This window comes from Melanotaenia boesemani, chromosome 3 (assembly GCF_017639745.1).
Source record: "Melanotaenia boesemani isolate fMelBoe1 chromosome 3, fMelBoe1.pri, whole genome shotgun sequence".
NCBI lineage: Eukaryota > Metazoa > Chordata > Actinopteri > Atheriniformes > Melanotaeniidae > Melanotaenia > Melanotaenia boesemani.
Window position 1 is genome coordinate 31,026,311 of NC_055684.1, and position 21,790 is coordinate 31,048,100.

Sequence of the window (21,790 nt, forward strand, 5' to 3'; positions counted from 1 at the left end):
TCAAGGGACACATAAATTCATTGACTTTTAATCTGATCTTGGATTTAGTCTGATTTCAAATTTATGGTGGAAATAGAAAATTGATCCGTAATAATATTTATTATTCACAAAGAATATTGTAGAAAAGCTGGGATAGGCTGCAGCCCACCAACACCCTGCACTGGAATATATGGAAATAAAACAAAGTCAAGCTTGTTCAGCTATTAAATACCAATATTATCAATATTATTATACTATGTGCTAGAATAGAATCCAGCTTCTTTGCAACCCTTAATTGGAATAAGTGGTAGAGAAACTGAATGAATGAATGAGTGAATGATAATCTATTATTATTATTATTAGTAGTAGTAGTAGCAGTAGTAGTCATAATAACAATACTAATAATGGTTAGACAGAAATCAAATAACTCAATGAGCATTCTCCAAAAGTAGTGATTCCATGATTTATTTCAGGCAGGGGTTGTAAGTGTGTATTCAGTCTATTAAATGCATAGTCTATTAATTGTTATCTGTTTATATCCACATCTGGCAATGAAATGACTCAAACACCAGTTTTATTCCCATTGCATCTGCAATTATTTATTTTCCATTTTGCCATAATCAAAAATGAAATGACCCACACACACACAGCCACACACACACACACACACGCACACACACATAATAATTTTGCTCAAGACTCTTTATTGAAAAGAAAAGACAAGGCATCACTCTTGCTATGGCTCCAATCAAACTATAATTAAAGTTACTGCAGTACAAGTGTTCCTCTCCCTGAAGGAAGTCTCACTTCATCCTCTCATGTTTTTCTCCTTTACTTACACACATTTCATGATACACTGTATTCACAGTCTCACACAGCTTTGCTTGTATCTGCAATCATCCAAAATGGGATTTAAAAACAGTGTTTGTTGTTGCTTTTTTGTGTCTGCTTTTACTTTTACTTGTAAACACAACATAATTCAATTCAATGACAGGCACACGTTACTGTAAATATATTTGTACTCCCATTAATTACTTTTCCTCATCACATGTACTCTATATGCAGACAACCTACAATATTATGAAGGCATTACTTTGTTTTTAAATTTATATTTTTAATATACACATACACATTAATGTACACATACACATTCATGAGTTAAAAGTCAAGTTTAAGACACATAATGTTTATTAAAATAACTTTAGTAATTGTTCATAAATGAATTATTTGCCATAGCATGTTTGCAATCCCTAAAACCTAGATGCAAAACTGGTGCACACCATGTTTTTTCCATTAATTTACAAAGCGTTATTTACTTTTCACTCACTTTTTAATTTCATATATGTATTTACAAGCTGAATGACGGCCCATACATAGTAATTAACTGATCATTTTAAGAATAATTTTACCCATGTTGTTGATTAACTCAGCTATGGATCCTTAGACATGGAAAGACTTTCACATTCAAAAGTCTGAGAATCAAAATGGAACTGCATACAAGTGCTGGACAAAACATTCATGCCATGGAAGAGGTATTAATGCATGTTGTAATTCAAATAATTCACTTGTGCACTTTGATTTAAAGTTACTTAAAATAACTGATGAAGACCATGGTGAAGAAGTCATTAAAAGTGATGCTAAAACAAAACATTAACTGATATTTACTCCAGAGATTAGTTTATAAATTTCAAGAGATCAAATTAAATCATGGTTGGATTCAGATAACTGTCATTTAATCCAATTATTCAAAATGTACTAACTCACAGATGTGACATTTGTTGGCTGCTATTATTGACACTTTATTAGACTGACTGTATACCGGCAACATCCCTGAATCAGACCAGCCCAGGACCTGTGCTGCATTTCATCCCATTTCTCCATCTCTAAATGAAAAAATTGTCACTGAAAATACATGAAAATTTAAAATTTTAGTCTAAGTTTTTGCCACCCGATTAAATATTAAATATTCCTTTTTCTTAAAACTCACAAGACATTAGTTAAAAAAAAGGAACAGCTTCAGTGTTATTGCAATGACCCCTCAAGTGTACCAGCAGATGTCTTTGCTGTCTGTGTTACAAAAACCTGTAACAGAGTTATTGTTCTTCATTCATAGCATTAGTCATGTACTGCATTCACTGGCCATTCTCTCGTCTTACAGTATATACAGAAAGTAAGGAGAACAATACATAATTTTATATTTAAAAATAATATATTATGTAAAATAATCTAATTGCTTAATAGAGCTTTGTAAAATAAAATTTATCCCAACTATCTACAGAAAGTGCATCCATAAATAAAGTGTTATTAAAGATTATACTTTCAAATCTTTCAGTTTCCCTTTAGCTGTCCAAGCTTTGAAGTGACATTCAAAACAGGGTCTTTGCACCTAAAGTTTCTAAGTGAAAGACAAACAAGGGGAGCAAACTGCAGTGAAACCTTGTTTATCCAAAGAAAAATATCCCAGTAAATAGCTTCACTGATTTGTGTGTTATTGTTGCAAATTTTCTTTTTGGCACAAATAGTAAAAACTTTTGTTTTTGGCCTGAAATCCCACAATAATAATAATAATAATAATAATAATAATAATAATAATAATAATAACAATAATAACAACAACAACAATAATAAATAAAAATAAAAATAACATAAAATAAAAAAGATAAGAAGATTGTATTGGTACAAAAATCCCTGTGATAAATAAAAAGCTACAACACAGTCGGTTTTTCTTAAATTGTGGGAAAATTATTGCTTGACAAATATCATGACGCTCCCCCACAATTATTACTACACACAGTTTTTCTTTGTACACATCCATACACACAAACCATTTCTCTACTCTGGTTTTCCCTGGCCTAACATCATCCAAAGTGCCTTGCAGGAGCTTTCGTCATCTCTTCTGAGGTAAAGAAATATAAAACACATGACAAACATTCTGTAGAACAGCCTCCAGCCTACACAATCATTAATTCAAAGACAATCACCTGTAAAGGGAAAAGATTACACCTTAAAAAGCACATTAATGATGCCACTGAAGTGGATCTTCTTACATTTAAACTTTTCAGTTTACATTGTCACACAAAACTGACACAAGATTTTGTGTCTATTACTGAAGGTGAAATGTGTTTTTTAAATCTACCGGTTAATTAACTACATCATCACCATAAAAAAGCAGACAAAAAAACAAAAAGGAACACACTTATGGCACGCTGAATAAATAGAGACTATATTTAAGGAATGGTAACTGACAAAACTACACAGATTAATAAAAAGAACCTGGTTTGTTTTAAAGGAACAGCTACACTCCACTACGTATCCCAGCTAAGTGTAGAGTTGATGAAAACTTTAAAAAGGCCTGAAGAGGTTGTTGTTTTATGTATTTTTGTGTGACTTTCTATCTTTCTGAGGACTGGATTATTTTAAAGCTGCCACATTCTGAGGTCACATGATTACCTGCAAGCAAAAGGGACCACCAGCTAGCATACGCCTTCACGATTAGCCTCCGAATCTGAATTTGCCATTTATATAGTTTTTATGGCTTATTTAGCTCACGTTTTGGCTAAGTGTCACTTCTCTCACTGCAGATGGCTCGGTGGTGCTTTGGCTTCCAGACTTTCATTGCAGATAAAGTTTTGGGTAGGGTAATGAGAAACATATTTTCTCATTTTAAAAAAAGGTGAGTAACACTCCCTGTTTACAGCAGTGAGTCTGACACCCTGCTGAAAACAAAAATTATTAAAAGTGAGATATCCACTAGTATTTATTTTTCACATATGAATCTCTTCACAGGGAGATTGCTTTCCATTAAAGTTTTTTCCACATGTTATCTCAAAAATTTACATTTAAAACAGTAAATCCAAGTCAACATGCAAGCTGTCCCCCATTTTAGGAAAAATTGGGAACATTGTTCTGTTAAGTTCTGCTGAACACAGAACTAATCCAATTGCTGTTTGATGCTACAGTTTAATAACGCCAAGGAAAATCAGATAACGTATTTCTGGCAAGCAGATCTCAAGAATCGTAAACAAGACAGAGCTTTAATCCACTCTGATTCGATTAATTGTGCTTCTTGCTTGTCAGTGCAGGGTTGTCAAATACTCCTATTACATCTTTAGCGTTACCACATTCAACTAAGCCTTTCATACCTGGTGTGTCTTCTTTTGCAGTTTACCAATTGTTTGTTCCAGTATGTTTTCCTATGTTGTTTTAAATCAATTTAAGAGCTTTGTTTAGAAGTATAAGATTCAAAACGTGTTTAAATATGTACAAACCTCAGAAAGATACAAATACACACTGTATAGGTATGAACTGCTCACTTTGTGTGTGTGTGTGTGTGTGTGTGTGTGTGTGTGTTTGTAGACGATACTATAACAGCTAAAAATTACTGAGACTTATTCTGTAAGCACAGAGGTGGCTTATTTGGCTACAGCAGCCAAATTGTGGTCTCCTGTGGTCCAGAGCTACAGTCGGGTGATACAGTTGAGTCTGTCAGGAGTGTAGACGTTTGTTACTCATCAATGAATGTGAGTCCTTCAATCCTGCAGGAATGAAAAACATAAAACTACAGTTATAAAAGTATAGAGGAAAAGTTGTCTGCACCTATTTATAAAAGTTTAGGCAAGAACAACGAGGCAGATGACCACAGAGTGTAGCGGGAATTTTTCCACAAGGTGAGGTGAGGGGGAAAAAAAAGGTATGGCCTTGCCTTTTTAGCAGCCAAAGGACGAAAGTCCTTTTGATTGGAGTTGAGGGATTTCCACACAGTGGTTTTAGACATTTCATCAGATATATTAATATCAGAGGGATCACACCTGAGGAGCAGGGAGAGGAAAACGAGGATAAGAGCACAAAGAAGGTAGAGGACAAGGTGGGGAATGGCCTGAGGAGAGATCTCAGTGAATATATTATTTAGGGGACCATTTAAAACAGATCACCATACACCAGCAAATAAAAAAAACATTCATGCAAATAGATGAAATGGAAAGTGACACATTTCTCTCACCAGTCTAATCTGTTGATGCCCATCTTCTCAATTTAAGTGTGTAGGTGCGCGTATGTGGTCTCACCTGGGATCATGTGCTTTTGGAGTCTGAATGGGTTTTCTGCTCTCAACAGGGATCTGAACAGTAGATGTATCTTCCTTTTTCAAATCAAGCATAACCTGCGATTCCTGCATGACACACCCAGACTATAAATATCCAAAGACCATATAGTCATGTTTACAGATTCTTAAGAGATGAACTGCACACTTAAAGACCTCTTGCAACTTTTTGGAGGCGTCATCAAGATTTTTTTTCTTCCATTCAGGCATTAAATCATCCAGATAGCTCAGCTCTCGATCAGAGAAACAAAAGTCCAGCAGCTTGCGGATGAAAACCAGAGCCAGTACCTACATGCAAATGTTAAAGTACATGTTATATAAACTGTACATGACAAGAAAAGCGAGCACACAGCATTTGGAGATGGCGGTCAGCTTACCATCATGGGAAAGACGATGGCAGCAGGAGAAGTTTTGATGACCCAGAGAAGCACCAGGCAGGTAAGCTGGGTGAGAGTGAACAGGTGCACCTTCCTCAAGGGAACGTGTCGCAGATAGATGAAATCTGGTTGGTGCTTTGCTGGCATACCAAACAGTTTCAGACGGTCAAAGAACTGAGAAATGATAAAAATAAACCCAAGTGGTGGAGAATTCAGACAGGGCAGGAAGAGAATGCTGCAAAACTCTGTAAGAGATACACTATACACCTAAAGTCAGTAAAAAAAAAGTGCATTCATACCTTCTTATGAACAATCAAAACATTTTAAAGTAAAAAATTAATGCCCACAAAAGGTCAAGTCTCACAACATGGACACAAATGTAACATGACTCATGAATAAAAGAACTTTTAAGTCTAATTTTGGTCAAACTGTCTGATAATCTGCATTCTGGCTTCAATTAGAAGAGATAATCCAGTGAAAATGAAATATATGATGATGAAACGTTGCATACAGAAATATATGTGTGCAACTAAATCATCAACACATTGGCAATAGATATCAGGACACATTGAGCCAGAACAACCACAGTTTTACTAATCAAAGCTGCAGTGTCCAACTTAAATATCAGTACTAACATTAAGCTACTGCTTTACTAATTTAAAAACAAAGTGATGGAGAAATGCTTCAGACTTGGCATAGTGGTTATCAGAGGAAACTCGTTTCTCTGACTGCTCAAAAAGCATAAAAGCAAAAGTGTCCAGGAAAAAAATCTTGCTTTCCTCTAAAAGAATCATAATTAATGCTGAAATCAAATCTTTTCAATAAAATAGTTATAATTCTTTCTTTTTAGCTCAGACAAAGTACAGTATTTTTATTATGAACCTGGCAGGAAAGAAGGATCATTTGAAGTTGTATGCCTGCAAAAGGTTGCAAGAGGATGGTTATCAAGTCTCCAAGAGCGTGCCAATACAAGAACTAAAATCGCAGAAGAAAAGTGTCAAAAATAACAATTATGTAATGTTTTAAAGAGCACAGAAGAGCAAAACAACAAATCAACCCCCCCCCCCCAAAAAAAAAGAACAAAAAAAATGTCTGAAAAATGGCAGAAAAGCAAGAAGTATCACCATATCGAGTCTGCTTTCAAAAACATGAAGGAAAAACAAAGGTTAAAAGAAAAAAAAATAAATAAAAAGAGGGAAAAAGTAAGTTTACCATTGCATCTGGGAGTAAATAATCTGCAGTTCAACAGTTCAGCTTTTTAAAATAATTAAAAGTGACAGGATTTTTTTTTATATTTTGACATTTCTGCATATTTTGACAGGAAGTACTAAACAGGAGGTTCTCATTTTTTTGGTATTTGTTGTAGTTTGACAATTCTGTCTAAAAAAAAACTATAAAAGCATTAATAATGTTGTTACAGTGTCAATTTGGAACATAACAGGAATGGGAAACCAGAAATAAGGATGTAGAAGGAACATTTCACATTTTATATACACATAGTTTAAGTTATAAACTTCATGGAAATATTTTAGAGGGCAATGTTTTTATAAGAAAGAGAAGCTTCTGCTAATACATCTATGGCTTACAAAAGTTGCTCTACAATAAATGATCTTAATCATGAGATTTTGTTCCTGATATAAATCTACAGTCATGTCTGATGTTATATTACCTGGATGCCTTTTAATGAAGAGACTCCCATGTAAAGGAAAACACCATACAACACTGGCATAGGAATGAACTGGGAAAAGAAAAAAATAAATAAATCAGCATGCTATCTCATTAAGCTTTATTAACTTTAGTTTTAGTACTTTGACCTAAGACTTGCATATGTACCAGACAGTATTAACAGCAGCACAAAATAAAGTTAATTTGGTCATTTACACCTGTGATTTTATAGCAATAAATGTTGTAAAATGTTATTTTTCATGTTTTCACTCTGTAGACAATATGTCCATCCAGAACGGGTAAACATTTCATAACTCGGCTAACCTGCAGGGCACCAGTCATAAATACAGAGCAGCCCATCAGCAGGAAGATGAGGAGGCCGGTGAGCCTCTGCTCTCGGATGCCTAGGAAGCGAGGCTGCTCTCCTGGGGCAGAGCTCTCTGACTCCAACTTCAGACTGTTCACATGAGAGATGGACAAAACAGTAGCTGCTACAAACCATGGCAACCCCATGATGGAGCACACTGCTAGCATCACCCCCACCATCAAAAGGTCCAGATGGTACCCACAACCTTTCTGTAAAACATAGAGCAGGTCAGATAGAGATTTATAATCTATATTTTTATTTCACTATTATTTAAATGTTCTGTCTTTTTCTTACCAGCAATTTGTGCTCTTTGCGATTGATTATAACAGCAGTTATCTGCTGGTCCATGAAGATGAGGATGGTGCAGAGAAGAGCAGGAATAGAGGCAGCCAGAACTGTCCACCATGGGTTGCGTCCTATTGGATTGATCAACCAACCACGATCATCTCTCGTAGGCTGGAGGAACAGTCACCAGATGTGAGGTTTTAGTGTTGCAATAAATGTAGATGAGCTTTGCAGTTGCAGGTTACATATATCCTCTATACCTGAAATTTGCTTGGGACCTTCAGCTTCTGAGAAGGCACTCCAATGGCAAAGTCAAGCAGGACCATAATGACAATTGTGAGGAACACAGCAAAGTCACTGATCATGGACCGCACCTGAAGATGAGAGATTAAAGCAGTCAAAGATCTGTGATCACTAATAATCAATCATATAGTTGCGTTTATGTGCTAGGTTACCTTAGTGGGGAAATAACGGCTAGTCTTAAATTGTTTGAGGAAGGCAGACATAAAAAATGTTGAAAAGAAGAGGATGGTGGACCAGAAGAGAACATCTGGGGTGTAAGGGCCATGGTGTCCACATGCTGTCCCAACAAATTGGCCCTGCAAACTTATACACTCCTGTGGATGAACACAGTAGAAAAAAATCACCCCAGTGAACTGCGTGAAAATATAAACTTATATAAACTCTATGACACCAATCTACAAGGTGGAAAGAATCCACAAAGCAGGCAAGAAAATAAACTACACACTGCATGATTGACAAGATGGGTCTCTGGTGGAGTAACTGTTCTCATAGATATTTACAAATGCTCTTTAAAAAAGTTAACTACTAAACAAAAGTTTGGGGCTTAGTTGATTGCCAACAAAAGTAAAAAATAAATAAAATAAAAAAAAAAGACTGTTGGGGCCTTGTGTTACTAATGTATCAACAACTTACCCAGTGTCTGTCATGGGGTAGTTGACACAACCAGGACTGGGTCTAAATTGACTGTTCAACTTAATTGCTTTCAGCAACAGGTGGAGAACGAGCTCGTTTGGATTACCTACTACACTCCTGACATGCATCAGGCATTAGGAGGCAGAGTATATCTAGCTGCTGGCTACAACAGTGCCTTGCCAGATCGTCAGTTCTCCTGCTTGGCCTGAGACTGCTCCTAGAGAAACTTCCACCTTGTCTGCCTGATCTCCTCAGTCTACGCCTGTTTCTGCCTGCATATTGTTTCAGTTTGAGTACTGAGCCTTATGATACAGAGCTCAGTCACAAGAGATCTTAGGACACATTGTAAGACATTATTTAAGTATTTAATATTTTGGGGTTTTGAATAAAATGTATGTCTCCCCAGAGTTACCATAGAGTAGGCAGACTATTTGCTAATTTTGAGTGATTTGTGGTTTTTGGGAAACAATAAGCAGCGTAGTCGTGATTGGTGTATCTGTCTCCATTTGTTGTTTCATAGTAAACTATTCAGTTGGCCAAACTCAGTAAGCTCAGTTACATCATTATTATTCATCCCAGCATTAAATCCATATAGATTCATGCCATACAGGCATAAATTCCCATGCATAACTAACAAATGGCCACAACTTAATTATCTCTTTCCCATGTGTTAGCAATCTATTGAAATGACTTAGCAACACGTGCCCACGAAGTAAAATAGATTTTATCCAATGTCATTGCATTTTTTTTTTTTTTTTTTTTTTATTTCTAACTCCATAAAATGTTTTCTTATTTTTTTTAAAGTCCTTGTAATTCAGAGTGTGGCTAACTTGCCGTTAAAACGTTTGCTACCATAGTGTCTTGGTCAATGTGTATGTAATTTCAATAGCCACGAAGTCTCTTTTTTGAGTGCTAACCATGTTGTAATCTATGTACGTTGACACCGAAGTACTTGACAATTTATTAAGCTTAGTGTCACATTTTTGTTGCTGAAGGATGCTTTGCTGAGACACTGTAAGGCAGGGGTGCCCAAAGTAGGGCCCGCGGGCCAAATTTGGCCCGCCAGCTCATTACATCTGGCCCACCACCGAGATATCAAAACTATTTGAGTATGTCAGACTTGAAAGATTGGCTCACATCTCAATGACATACTCACCTTGTCAGTCACTGTTAGCAATTTGATTTGGTGTACATGCAGTGTTTTTCTTTTTGTTGATATTTTGCACTATATTTGGTTACAATTTACTGTCTGCAATTTTTTTTTTGTTTGTTTGTTGTCCAGCACCTGTATAACGCAAGTCTACCAGTTTAGTTCAAAGTTAATGTATATTACGAATGCATCTTGCAAAACAAACTAACAAACATATAAGCTGAACATTTGCTAATACCTTAGCATATATGCAGGGTAAAGAGTATTAAGTTGGGTGCAGTCTTGTTAGTCTCCCAGACAGACCAGGAGAAACTCATCTGTGCATTCATCTCCAGTAGACTGGAATACTTTAACTGTCTTTTAACAGGACTTCTTAAAAAGAAAATTAAACATCTGCAGCTCATCCAGAACACCGCTGCTAGAGTTTTAACTAGGACTAAGACATCTGAACACATCAAACCAGTTTTAAAACTTTAAACTGGTTTCCAGTCCAGACTAAACATGGAGGAGCAGCATTTAGCTGTTAGGCTGCAAACAAGTGGAACAAATTGCCAGTGGAGATTAAACCGTTCACCAAATGTAGACATTTTTAAATCCAGGTTAAAAACATTTCTTTTCTCTATGAATGAAATCTGCACGGTAGCTTTTAATTTATCTTGCTTTTAATAATTTCAACATTGGTGATTTTATTATCATTTTATTGTGATTTTTGCTATTTGTTGCTGCCTTTTACTACTTTTAAATGCTTTCTCTGCACCATCTGTAATACTTTTAATGTTTTATGTAAAGCACTTTGAATTGTCTTGTACGTGAAATGTGCAATACAAATAAACTGCCTTGTCTTGTTGCCGTAAGGATGTTTGCATAGTATACTCAGGTATCAAACTAATTCACCCTTCGTTGCTTTCCAACCACTCCCTCTTGTCCAAAAATTGACAGTAATGGTCAAAATTTCACAATCAAGGCTTCAAAAAAGTAGTTCAGAAACCAGTATGTTATATCATGGGCTATGATTTACATTAGTAAATCAGAGACATAAAAATCAGACCTTTCTTTTAAAGAATTCTGATTTGAAATGGGAGGTGTTTGTAACCCTAAAGAGGACAGGTAAAAAAAATTATGTTTGCCCCCTTTCTCAAAGATGCCAATTGTCTGCCAAACCAGGAAACATAATTTAGGATGAAATGCAATTCAGAACTTGATTCTTAACATCAAGCTATAATTACATTAGTATGCGCACCCCTGCAGTCTAAAGTATCCTGTAAACAAGTTGATGTTCTGATTCTACATTTTACTAACGTTTTTCTGCAGATCTTACACAGTTAGAGATTTTTACATCCCATGTTCAAAGTAGAGAGATGAAAATGGTGAGAGCTGAGTATGTTCAGAGTGAGACTGCACCATCACCATGTCAGGGCCACGCTAGCAGAGCACAGAATAGAGTCTGCAAACCATTTAAACAGCATATTAGCCAATCTGCTGGACATTTGCCATTCCCTGGATTTTTCCTGGAAATCTTTTTAAAAGTAGCCACCCAGTACCTTTATAGAAATGGCTTGTTATCACTTAGAGGGGAAAATCAAAGTCTACATTCCCATGGTACTCCATGTATCTACATCAAATCATATCTTATTAGGTAGATACACACCCCTAATGTCCAGCCAACCATGTTGTTGTACTGGCACAGTTGAGTTTCAAGACAATTAATGACTGTGTGTCAGGCTTCAAATAAATGTGTTGCCTTAGATATTTATCAGAGGCTGTCACACATCATGGGCCAGATCAGCAAAGTGGGCATTTGGTAAGGATGTTGTCACAAAACCTCATGATTGTGTAGTAGGAATATAATTCTGCCATAACTTGACTTAACCAATGGTTGCTAAGTCTTTAAACTTGTCTATAAAAATCTATTTAAAATTATATTGCTCAAGTGTATGCATTTGTGAGTGTATGTGTGTTTCCATTTAGGCATGTTACCTTAACAGTCAGGTTGGCCCAGGGAACAGCAGAAGCTGTGATGTTTCTCTCTCCCCACAGATCAATGGTTTTATTATTGGGATTATCAGGCTCTGCACACCTACAGCTACAGAAAGAGATGTATATACTCAGCTAAATCAATGTATGACAGCTGATTAACAGATGGTGGGATTCATTGCTTTTCTTAATCCTAAAAGGAACTGCATGCAAAAAATGTGATATCTTTACAATTTCCTCGAGGCCATTTGAAAAGAGACAAAAAAAGTAAAACCACATTGAGGAGATGCCAGTAGACAGAGAATGACATCTTGTCTGAACTCTAAAATTGTATATATCAGGACATACAGCAGGACAAGAAATGTTGATTTGTATGGTTGTATGCTTTCTGTACCATTTGCCCACACTGAACTGGGAAAAGGGGCCTTTGTCTTCTTTGCCACTTCCACATGGAACTTGATGCAAAAGGACTGGAAATTAACAGAACTTATTTCATTGAATGACTTTAAATCCAGACTGAGAGCACTTGAGACATACGGTCACACGTTTATCAGCCAATCAGGGTTGGCGTAATGAGATTAATGCTTCTGAGGGCTGCAGAGAGGCTTGCATCCCATTGTGAGACATCGAGCGGAATATTATGAAAGAGAACTGTTTTTATAATTTGTAAGTATTTTAACTGTTTATTTTAACTGTTATTTGTTGTAGTTAATATTTTAGTTGTAACTGATACTTTTTGCTGCCTCTTGGCCAGGACTCCCTTGCAAAAGAACGAAAGCAAATCTACAACAGAATGGCTGAAAAAAAGAAAAAGTGTTGCATTGACCCATGCCAAGATCTCAATTTGATTTAAATGCTATGGAGGAACCTAAGAGAGCTGTTTTTATACACATGCCTCAAAATCTCAAAGCAATATAAAGAGGAGTGGGCCAAATTTTGATGACAGAGATGTAAGGGATGTAAAGAAATTGATTACTTCAAGTTGCTTCTGCTAGTGGTTGAACAATGCATTGGCTGAGTTTTTGTTCATTGAATAACGATGTCACATGTTACTATTCATCTGTGGTTGTATTTACCTAATCTTAAGACTTTAAATACTAGCAGTTGATAAAACCTTAAATCTATGATGGGAAATTGAAGTGAAAGCAAGAGAACACAAGTAAATATTTGATTACTCACTATGCCAGTGTGAGTTTGTCCAGGTCACTGTGTGCATTAAATGGGTATAGCTCTCCTAAGTGGAACAGTTTCTCCAAGGCCTCATAAATGAAGATGAGGCAGATGAGGGCAGCAAAGGCTTCCTCTGTGAACCGAGTGATGTAGCACACCAGAGAACTAGCATCTGTGGCAACCAACACCAAACACAGCAGGGCCGTCCACAAGCCTATGCAAGTCCGCAGCGAAAGATAAGACAGGTCGTAGTCCCTGACAAGATAAAGGTTAGAGAAGAACAGGGGGATATGCAATCAGTAAGCAAAGTCAACTTCATGCAGGTGGGATAAAATGTCACAGAGATGTTAATAAAATACTGTACGTACTTGCAAAATTTAAAGAGGATTTTCTCAAAGACCAGAACAGGACCTGTGCTGCCCAGGATGGTGAGAGGCTGACCAGCAAACAAAGAGTAGGCTACTCCAGTCATAGATGCACCAAAAAGGGATTCTATGGCACTCTAGAAAAAATGATGGAAATACAGTGTTTGCTTTACATTACTCTGCACATCTATGTTGTATTTAAACAGTTCAAAGCACATCACAGTATACGAGTACAGTATTGTGCTGTAAGTGATCCCCTGTGTGTGTTTACACTCTTACAATACGTCCTTCTGTCGCCTCCCCCAGCAGACCCCCAAAGGTGATGACAGGAGACATACAGGCACAGTAGAGGAAAAGGAAGGAGGCCACACACTGGAGGCTCAGGCCATCCTTAAAGTCACTCAGATAGAATGGAGCTTTCCTCTTAATGTCCAGTATCAGACCACCAAACAACCTGACCGAACCACACAGGAAAGGAACTTACTGAAGTGCAAGCAGTTTACAAATTATGGCTATTACTGTGCATGATTATGGTGTTCATTTCCACTTTATATAAACACAGAACACATAATCTTCTGTCTTAAAGCTAGAATAACTGCCTCCTTGTTCTGGCTAGGACACAGCAGGGTTCTCACCTATCTTGGAAAAAATACAGAATAATTGTATTTTCTCAAGTGAAAGGTTCATTGATGGACTTTATCTTTCTTAAAGCTCTGCAAAAACAAAAACAGCTAAAAAAGATAATAAAAAAAAAAGCTAGGGCTCAGAGGTCAGATCTTCTGATGTGTGTTTTGGTAACATAAAGATCACATAAAGTGCAGAATGTTTGGTGTAGAAGTGTGATTGTCTTTAGGCTGTCACACCAAGTCATGGTGATTTTCACCATCCTGTCACCGATCTAAATATAGATTTTGTGGTCACAGCAGCTGACCAGTGGAGAGGACTAAGCTCAGTTTGGGGCTGTGACACATCCTTTTCAGAATCTTAGCTGGGCTGCATCTTTTCCCAAAGCCGATTTTATGGTTGCCTATTTACGTGGGATAACATGCTGCCTTTTTACATGTGAATTTAGCTTCTGTACTCGTCATGAATTAAAGCACATGTGATGCAAAAAGTATCAGCAATGAAAATGACTGAGATGTTGCTTACCTTCCAGTTCTCTTCAGCTCTGGCCCGTGGTGCTCAGCATGTAGCTCTTCCTCTACCTGGCAGGCTGCTCCGTTAGGAACACCTGGGATTTTCCTCTTCTCCTGCAGACATCCAGAACAGACAAAAATTTAAATATGTCGTTAACATGCTACCTATACTGTGGTTGTTTTATTTATTTATTTATTCAAAATCTAAAGAAGAAAAAGAATTAAGTCACTGTACTTGAGAAGGTACGCTCTTTGGGGGCTCAATGCGAATGGAGGGGTCCCACTCTCCTGGTGGCAGGACAGTCACCTGGTCCAGGAACTCATCAATCCCTGCTAACAGATCACTTCTGTCTTTTGCCTTGTATGCTACATCGTGGAAGATCTGGACCAGAAAGAAACAAAAGATTTAAGAAATGCATTTATCTTTCTCGACGGGTTAGAGATTGATTTATTTTTATTTTATTTTAACTGACAGGGCTACCACCTCATCTGTCATGATGGTTGCCATGGATCGTCCAATTTCATGGTATTGCTGAGTTTTTCCATCAGGGCCCAGAAGAATGAAGAGGAACCTGATGTGTGTCAGCATAAATTATGGTATGTCAATTGTTCTTTCATAAAGTAACATAAATTACAAACAGATTTGCAGTGGATCTACCTGGTGGGTATGGGGACTTCAGTAAGTCCAGTGAGCAACACAGCAGGGGAAAGACGGACAAAAGCCACAATCGGCCTTTCCAGGAAGTCCAGAACTCCTACCAGAACATTGGAAGCTTCTGCACCATCAGGAATCTTTTTCATGAAGTGTAGATCAACCTATTGACACATCAGATTAAATGCTAAATCAAAATTAAATAAAAAACATTTAGTGGTGATTACACCACAAGTGCAGATTAACAGCAGAGGACTTAACTACTGGCCTCAGACTGAAGCAAATGTAACTCAACTTTTGTTTCCTAGGAGGCAATATGTCAGTACTACAGATTGCTACACGCATAGAGCAGACTGCTCTCTACTACCAAAACCATTGCTACATGACTTTTATGAGATATGTTAACATTCACAAATATTCAGCTGAAGTCACACAATCCCTTTGAAAGTGATAAAAATTCTCTGGCTCACAGCTTTGATATTACCTTACTGAGGTCCACCTGAGTGGGGTCCTGTCCAGCGCCATTCTTGTTGGATTCAGTGAGTGGAGGAGGCTGGGGAGATGTGGCCGACCCTGCAGCATGTTGGGTTTTGAGTTTGTATGTGCATGTGTGTGATTGAGAGAGACAGATAAAGAGAGTTAATCAGAGTCAGGACCTTAACGACTTGCCAGAAGCGAAAGGAAACACAATTTCTGTAGCCTGGTATGTTTTTCTCCCAGTATATTATCCATTTGTTTTGTCCCTGGAGGCACCGGGAGTCACTGTCTGAAGATGATTTCAGTCTGTGTGTTTGTCTGCTACTAAGACTTGTTGCTTTCACTTTATATTATATAAAATAAAATTATATGTAAAAGTCAACTCAAATATATAAACAGTGCCACTGATTACAGACTCTAGTTCAACTAATATAAACAATGTTAAATTAATTCTGAAGCCCCACAGTAACAAATTAAAGCACCAGAACTTAATTTCTAGTTGAGATTTTTACACTGTGATCTTTATTTATAGCTCTGGACTCATGTGTTTGTGTGTGATGTACAATATGAAACCCACCTATCGCATGAGCCTCTGATTGTTTGCGTGTTCCCTCTGTGATGGAGCGCACAATGGGAATCAAGTTCTTCTTCTTCTCATTTTGGTGGTGATGTCTCTTCAACAGGGCTTCGCGCACCCTCACTCTCACACTGTCATCCAGCTCATGCGATGCCTCCTGGTGGTCCAGCACCATGTCTGCAACACAAGAGGAAACTCTGATCATAGTTTCATATCAGTAGTATTAGATATGTTTTATTTGGATAATGTACATGTATTTGGCCTGCTTTGACCACAGTTTTTATCAACTTACAGCTTTTGTCCCGTAACAGCTCTTTTTAAATACATGTTCATCAACCTGCTCAGACATCTGTCCTGGCTCTGTGCTGAACAGATGGTATGTTAGAAGAGTTGATTCATTATGTGTCCAACATATCTGGTCTTGTGGGACTGCAGAAGAATCAGTCTCAGTCTTTTCATGCTGACTTGCTGAGTCAGCACTGAATCTTATCTTTCCTCCTTCCTTTCTCCCTCAGCAGTCAGTCTTACATACACACTGCAGCGATTACATTTATTCTGAACACACTTCAAGGCCGTGATTAATGCATTGCCCGCAGTGCCATGACAATCAGCCTTGTTAATAAGGACAGTGACAACAGAACAGCACAAAGAGACCTGCTATTAAGAAAAGACAAACACACCTCATGTAGCTTCTACTCACATTTTCTTCTAACAGTAGTTCATAGCAACAGCTCTACTTCCTCCAGTGTGCGATTTGTAAGTTGACTATCTTAAAACAAGTTGCATTGAATCACATGTAATGCACACTGTACGTGTTTTTATCTGGTATCTATTGGGTTATTTTTCCTGTAACAATCACAAAAAAGTTTTGTATGTATTTTCAGTCATATTTTAGAGCTATTTTGTAATTTCCTGGAAAAGTATACAAACATTGTTGATGAGTCATCTTGCACTCAGGGATGCATACTCATATTATGTCCTATGGAACAATCTAATTTTGATGTCCTTTTTGTTGTTGCAGTAAACCTGGCCAAAAACAGAAGGGGTTGACCAATTAGAGGAGACACAGTTTTTCTACAGGTTGCAGCCTTCCTAGTTTCTGTTTTCAGTGGAAATACATCAGAATTCAGAGGCCATGAAACATCCCTTGTGCTCCTCTACCACATTTTCATTACTTCTTCTGGCCTGGAGGCCCCTGTACTTTGTCTGGCTGCTTAAGAAAATAAAAAAATAGCAAATGCTAGTTTTTAAAGGTTTCCAGGGATGGCACGTTCTAATTGTACATGCTGCTTTATTATTTCTTTGCTTATGATGGATGTAGCCTTTGTCACGCTTCATTGCTGCTGCATCAGATTTTGTAGACCTGCAGTTGAGAATCTATGGATCAGTGACTCATTGTTATGAGGATGTTGTTTTCTCTTTAACTTACAAGTATTTTATTTTGGTGGAAGAAGAAAAATATCAACTTATTTCAGATGTTTGTTGTTTCTTTTTTTATATCGATGTAGCCTGGTGTAAGGATAAAGAGAATTAATGTGTTTCAGAAATCTTAGTGCTTCTAATTAATAAAGTTCATTGTTGTTCCATTTGGTCTTCAACCTTTTAGTTACAAACTTTTAATAAAGGCACTTTATTTCACATTTATGTAATGACTTGGTGTTTGGATTCAGGATTACAATTGTTGTTGCTTGTTATTTATTTTATTCAACTGTGTTTTTCTGGTATATGTCAGTTTACTTTATCGCTGGAAGAATTTCCCATTCCAATCACTTATATGATAGTGATATTACAAACAAGATGTCATTTGGCTCAGATATAAGTTCTTTACCCCATTAAAATAAATAGAAAAGAAACAGAAAAAGTATTTCATCCCTTGTTTTTTTCACCTTAACAGTCATATGGCGTCCAGGTGCTGCTGGCAGGAGTTGCATGGATCAGAGAAGTAAAACAGAAAATAGGGCTGGAGAAGAGGAATGACTGCAGGCAGAACGCTGCTGAAGCTTTTAAAACAATCTGATCAAGAGGAAGACTGTGATGGGGCGCTTTTGACAACAAGATCATTTACATGTTTGAGTACATTGATAAATCTGTGTGACTAATAGAAGAGAATGTGAAATACATTTTGAGAATATTTTGGATTTGTTTAAAGACAGAAATGCAACAGAGCAGCAGAGAGCAAGGAATGTTGAAATATATTTTGTTAGCTTTTTTTTTTTTGCTTGCTTGTTTTATGTTGTGTAGAAATCATTTATATAACCACACTATTTCTTCTAAGAAAGCAGATGGGTCCTTATCCGACCATCTGCTTGCATCCAAATGACATGCTCACAGTTAATTGCACAACTGGATGCAAATGAAAATAGACTGTGGTGGCAGCAGACTATATGAAGTCGTGTTGAATACAAGTTCAGCTGATATATTTCAGTGAGACAAAGTCAGACAAAGCACAGATGAGGATGTTCAGCCTCATTACAAAAGCACAACTTTTAAAAACAGTCTAGGCAGTGGTTGCATGGCACTGGACTGGCTATGTGCTTGTTATACAATGTTAACATCAAAAGAAATGATTGGAATCTTTTTCTTCTTTTATTAATAACTTGAGCGTCTGCTTGAGAGTCTCAGATGTTGCCCTAAGCTCTGTCCTATGTTTCCTCTTTGAGGATAAGTGAATTAACAAAAAGGCATCCAGGGGCCATTTTGTTTCAGATATAGAGATTTATATCAATGAATGCAACATTTACTCAAATACAGGACAAGAAGTCCCTTTACAGGACAGAATAAGAATAAGAATTAACTGAAAAGGCTGATTTCTTGCAGCTCTTACCTGAAGCATTTCTTTGTTTTCACCTATCACTTGGCTTCTGAGATATTAAACATCTAATGAGTCCTCACCTGCTATTTCTTCTATGCAGTCGGCGTGCATGTCAAGCAGCACGCTGCCATTGATAATGCAGCTGCGAAGCTCAAACAAGCTGTGCAGGGAAAGTGTAGCAACATAAGGCTTGCTCCATCTCTCCCCACCATCCTCCACATCCTCCTCAAACTTCAGCCACCTGTGAGGTAACAACAAGCAAGAGATCAGGAGCGTGTGTAGCAATGTGAAATTAAAGAAAGTAAACAGGAAGTTTAGCTTTTTTCAGCTCTTCTTTTTTTGATATCTTGAATATGAAAAACACAAAGACAACTTATAAGATTACATCCAATTTAATATATAGTAACAACAATTCCCAAACGTAATTAATGGTAGATCAAATGAACACAGTGCGGAGTTAAATAAATAATTAAATTTACCCTGAATTTGGTGAAATATTAAAATATTCTCTTTAAAACTAATATGTCAGATACCTGGATTCATTTCCTGCTTCACTTTACTTTTTAACTTTTTTTTTCTTTCTTTTTTTTCTATAACATATAAGACTGCAGTAATTCTGTTAACTGTCACCAAGCAATTCCAAGTAAGTGAAGAGCACAGCACCTTAGACTGACAATCAGGAAAACCCAAATTAGGAAAGACATGGACGTAATTTAGAAAAAATCCAATAAAATTAAAAATCATACGCATCCAATTTTCACTTGGGGATGAGTATATTTAGACAAAGTCTTCAAAAATGTCTATTTATTTGTTCAAGTAGAGATATATTTATTTTCAAAGATTTTATTTTTTTATTTTTTCCACCATCTAAAGCAACTCATTGCTTTAGAGTCACTTTTGCATTTCTTTACTTTGTCACTGTTTCATTGACTGAATAATTTGTCCATGTAGTCCTGGATAACGGATTGTGTGATGCTGCCCAACACTGAGAAATTGCTGTGTAAAATTCACTATACAGTACATTCAGCTGCTATGAGTCTTTTTTGAGGTTAAGAATTTGCTCGTCTGTGTGCAAGTAGCTGATCAGTAAGTACAGAGAGTATTGAAGGATGATGCAGTATTGAGTGAATTGTTAGAATTTTGAAAAAAGGATAGACAACATTGTGGATGCACTGGACCTGTAGCACAAATTGCTTTTGCTAACTTGTTTTTTTTCCACAAGGTGATAATGTCTTGTGTGAAAGTTCCAATTAACATTTTATTTTGCTGTACAAGGTAACAGCTACTTTTTCAACTGAATTTCATGAATGAAATTACATCAATTTCTGTGTGATTCTTCCCATTTTATTTCCTCACCTTGAACAAACCAAGCAAGAAATGATTCACTAAACTTTAAATGTAATAACCACTTGTAAACATCCCTCTTCATAAGAGCTGTGGGGCTGCCAGGCTGTCAGAAGCTTTTTGTCAGCTACTGTTTCCAAATGCTCTCAGAGGAGATCCTGACCTGGCTGTTTCTTTCCACTCTGCATCCTTTCCATCCTTTACACAGATCTCATCCAGCTCAGTGAACAACTCGTGGGACACGTGTTCGGCATCCTCCTCTGTGCCCAGGATGAACTGGACCCGCTGGGACGGTGTATCTGATTTAGTGAGAGGATGTGAGGGACAAAGGAGAGGTGAAAAAACTCATTTCCACATACACACAGACAGATTCTTATTTGGTTGTTTCTTTCCTTTTAAATTGCCACACAGTTTCACGCAAGTCTAAAAGTTTAAAAAGTAAGTTTAAAAATGTAAGACATTTTGTGAAAAAATGAGCAGCCCAAGAAGAGGTTTGATGTGTGCTCATGTTTGTTACCATGACTGCCGGCGGTCGTCTCACTTTCCTCGCTTGGTTGAGTTGCGATGCTTCCTGCCCTCTTGTCTCTCTTGCGATGGCGGGATCCATGGGGTCTGTGGTGACGATGGCTCTGCCTGGGCATCCGGACCCCCACAAACAGTGCCCTATGGCCTGAATGAAGAAAAAAAACAAACAAACAAACAAACAAAAAAAAAACTGAATTTTACTTTGTTTCGCTGAGAATGGCTTTGTACACAAAAATAACTTATCAAGTTTCTCTTCCCCTCTCATGTAAGACTTTACAACTATCTTATAATGTCTAATCTATACTCTAAGGATTTCTGTCTTTAGATAAGGTTACCTTCAAATAAAGCGTTTTCTAACTGAATGGAATAGTATGCATGGCAGTCCCTTGGTGACTGAATGTGACATTCAACCAGGGATTAGGTGTTCGCTTTAAACTCCACTGGGAGAACTGGCAAGCATAATTTTTTCCTGTTGTAGCCTGTCTCATATTAGCCTTATTTATCTAAATATATATTTTGTGTCTGAATTTGTACTTCAACAGCGTATTTCCATGTAGGACAGAAATAATGCGTCTAGCAAATTAACATGCTATCTTTCTGTGGATATATATTTATGCACCCTCACTCTAACCTTAATCATCACATCTGTGCAACCCTGGCCCTGGCACTAATTTTAAATGCCTAAAAAACAAACCATGCTCCATCAAACCACAGCAAGTGGTCTTTAGAGAGCTGCTGTAAGCTGCAGGACACCTATTGAATTCAATGGTCTGTTTGTATGCATGATTTATTAACCCTTGTTTCTATATTATGTTGTCTATTTATACAAATAAAAGCTATGTGCAAAGCATTTGTTTATCAGTTATAATATGCATCATTGTTTGTTAGTTTTCCTTTTATC

General features: G+C 37.1%; 1 protein-coding gene across 2 annotated transcripts in view; it reads right to left on the reverse strand.

The window, feature by feature from the left end:
- Positions 1 to 3,108: 3,108 nt before the first annotated feature.
- Positions 3,109 to 21,790, reverse strand: part of slc4a8 (solute carrier family 4 member 8) — a 32,790-nt gene continuing 14,108 nt past the window's right edge. For both annotated transcript variants that reach the window (XM_041980997.1, XM_041980996.1), the window contains 23 exons: positions 20,882 to 21,034; positions 20,528 to 20,663; positions 19,101 to 19,261; positions 16,209 to 16,385; positions 15,639 to 15,727; positions 15,161 to 15,318; positions 14,987 to 15,074; positions 14,738 to 14,884; positions 14,516 to 14,616; positions 13,646 to 13,820; positions 13,370 to 13,503; positions 13,011 to 13,256; positions 11,835 to 11,940; positions 8,227 to 8,388; positions 8,032 to 8,145; positions 7,781 to 7,942; positions 7,444 to 7,695; positions 7,124 to 7,192; positions 5,455 to 5,628; positions 5,234 to 5,365; positions 5,043 to 5,146; positions 4,682 to 4,787; positions 3,109 to 4,514 (listed from right to left, as the gene is read on the reverse strand). In XM_041980997.1, coding sequence (XP_041836931.1) covers positions 4,509 to 4,514; positions 4,682 to 4,787; positions 5,043 to 5,146; positions 5,234 to 5,365; positions 5,455 to 5,628; positions 7,124 to 7,192; positions 7,444 to 7,695; positions 7,781 to 7,942; positions 8,032 to 8,145; positions 8,227 to 8,388; positions 11,835 to 11,940; positions 13,011 to 13,256; positions 13,370 to 13,503; positions 13,646 to 13,820; positions 14,516 to 14,616; positions 14,738 to 14,884; positions 14,987 to 15,074; positions 15,161 to 15,318; positions 15,639 to 15,727; positions 16,209 to 16,385; positions 19,101 to 19,261; positions 20,528 to 20,663; positions 20,882 to 21,034 — 3,152 coding nt within the window. In that variant the 3' untranslated portion in view covers positions 3,109 to 4,508. The remainder of the gene's footprint in view (positions 4,515 to 4,681; positions 4,788 to 5,042; positions 5,147 to 5,233; positions 5,366 to 5,454; positions 5,629 to 7,123; positions 7,193 to 7,443; positions 7,696 to 7,780; positions 7,943 to 8,031; positions 8,146 to 8,226; positions 8,389 to 11,834; positions 11,941 to 13,010; positions 13,257 to 13,369; positions 13,504 to 13,645; positions 13,821 to 14,515; positions 14,617 to 14,737; positions 14,885 to 14,986; positions 15,075 to 15,160; positions 15,319 to 15,638; positions 15,728 to 16,208; positions 16,386 to 19,100; positions 19,262 to 20,527; positions 20,664 to 20,881; positions 21,035 to 21,790) is intronic.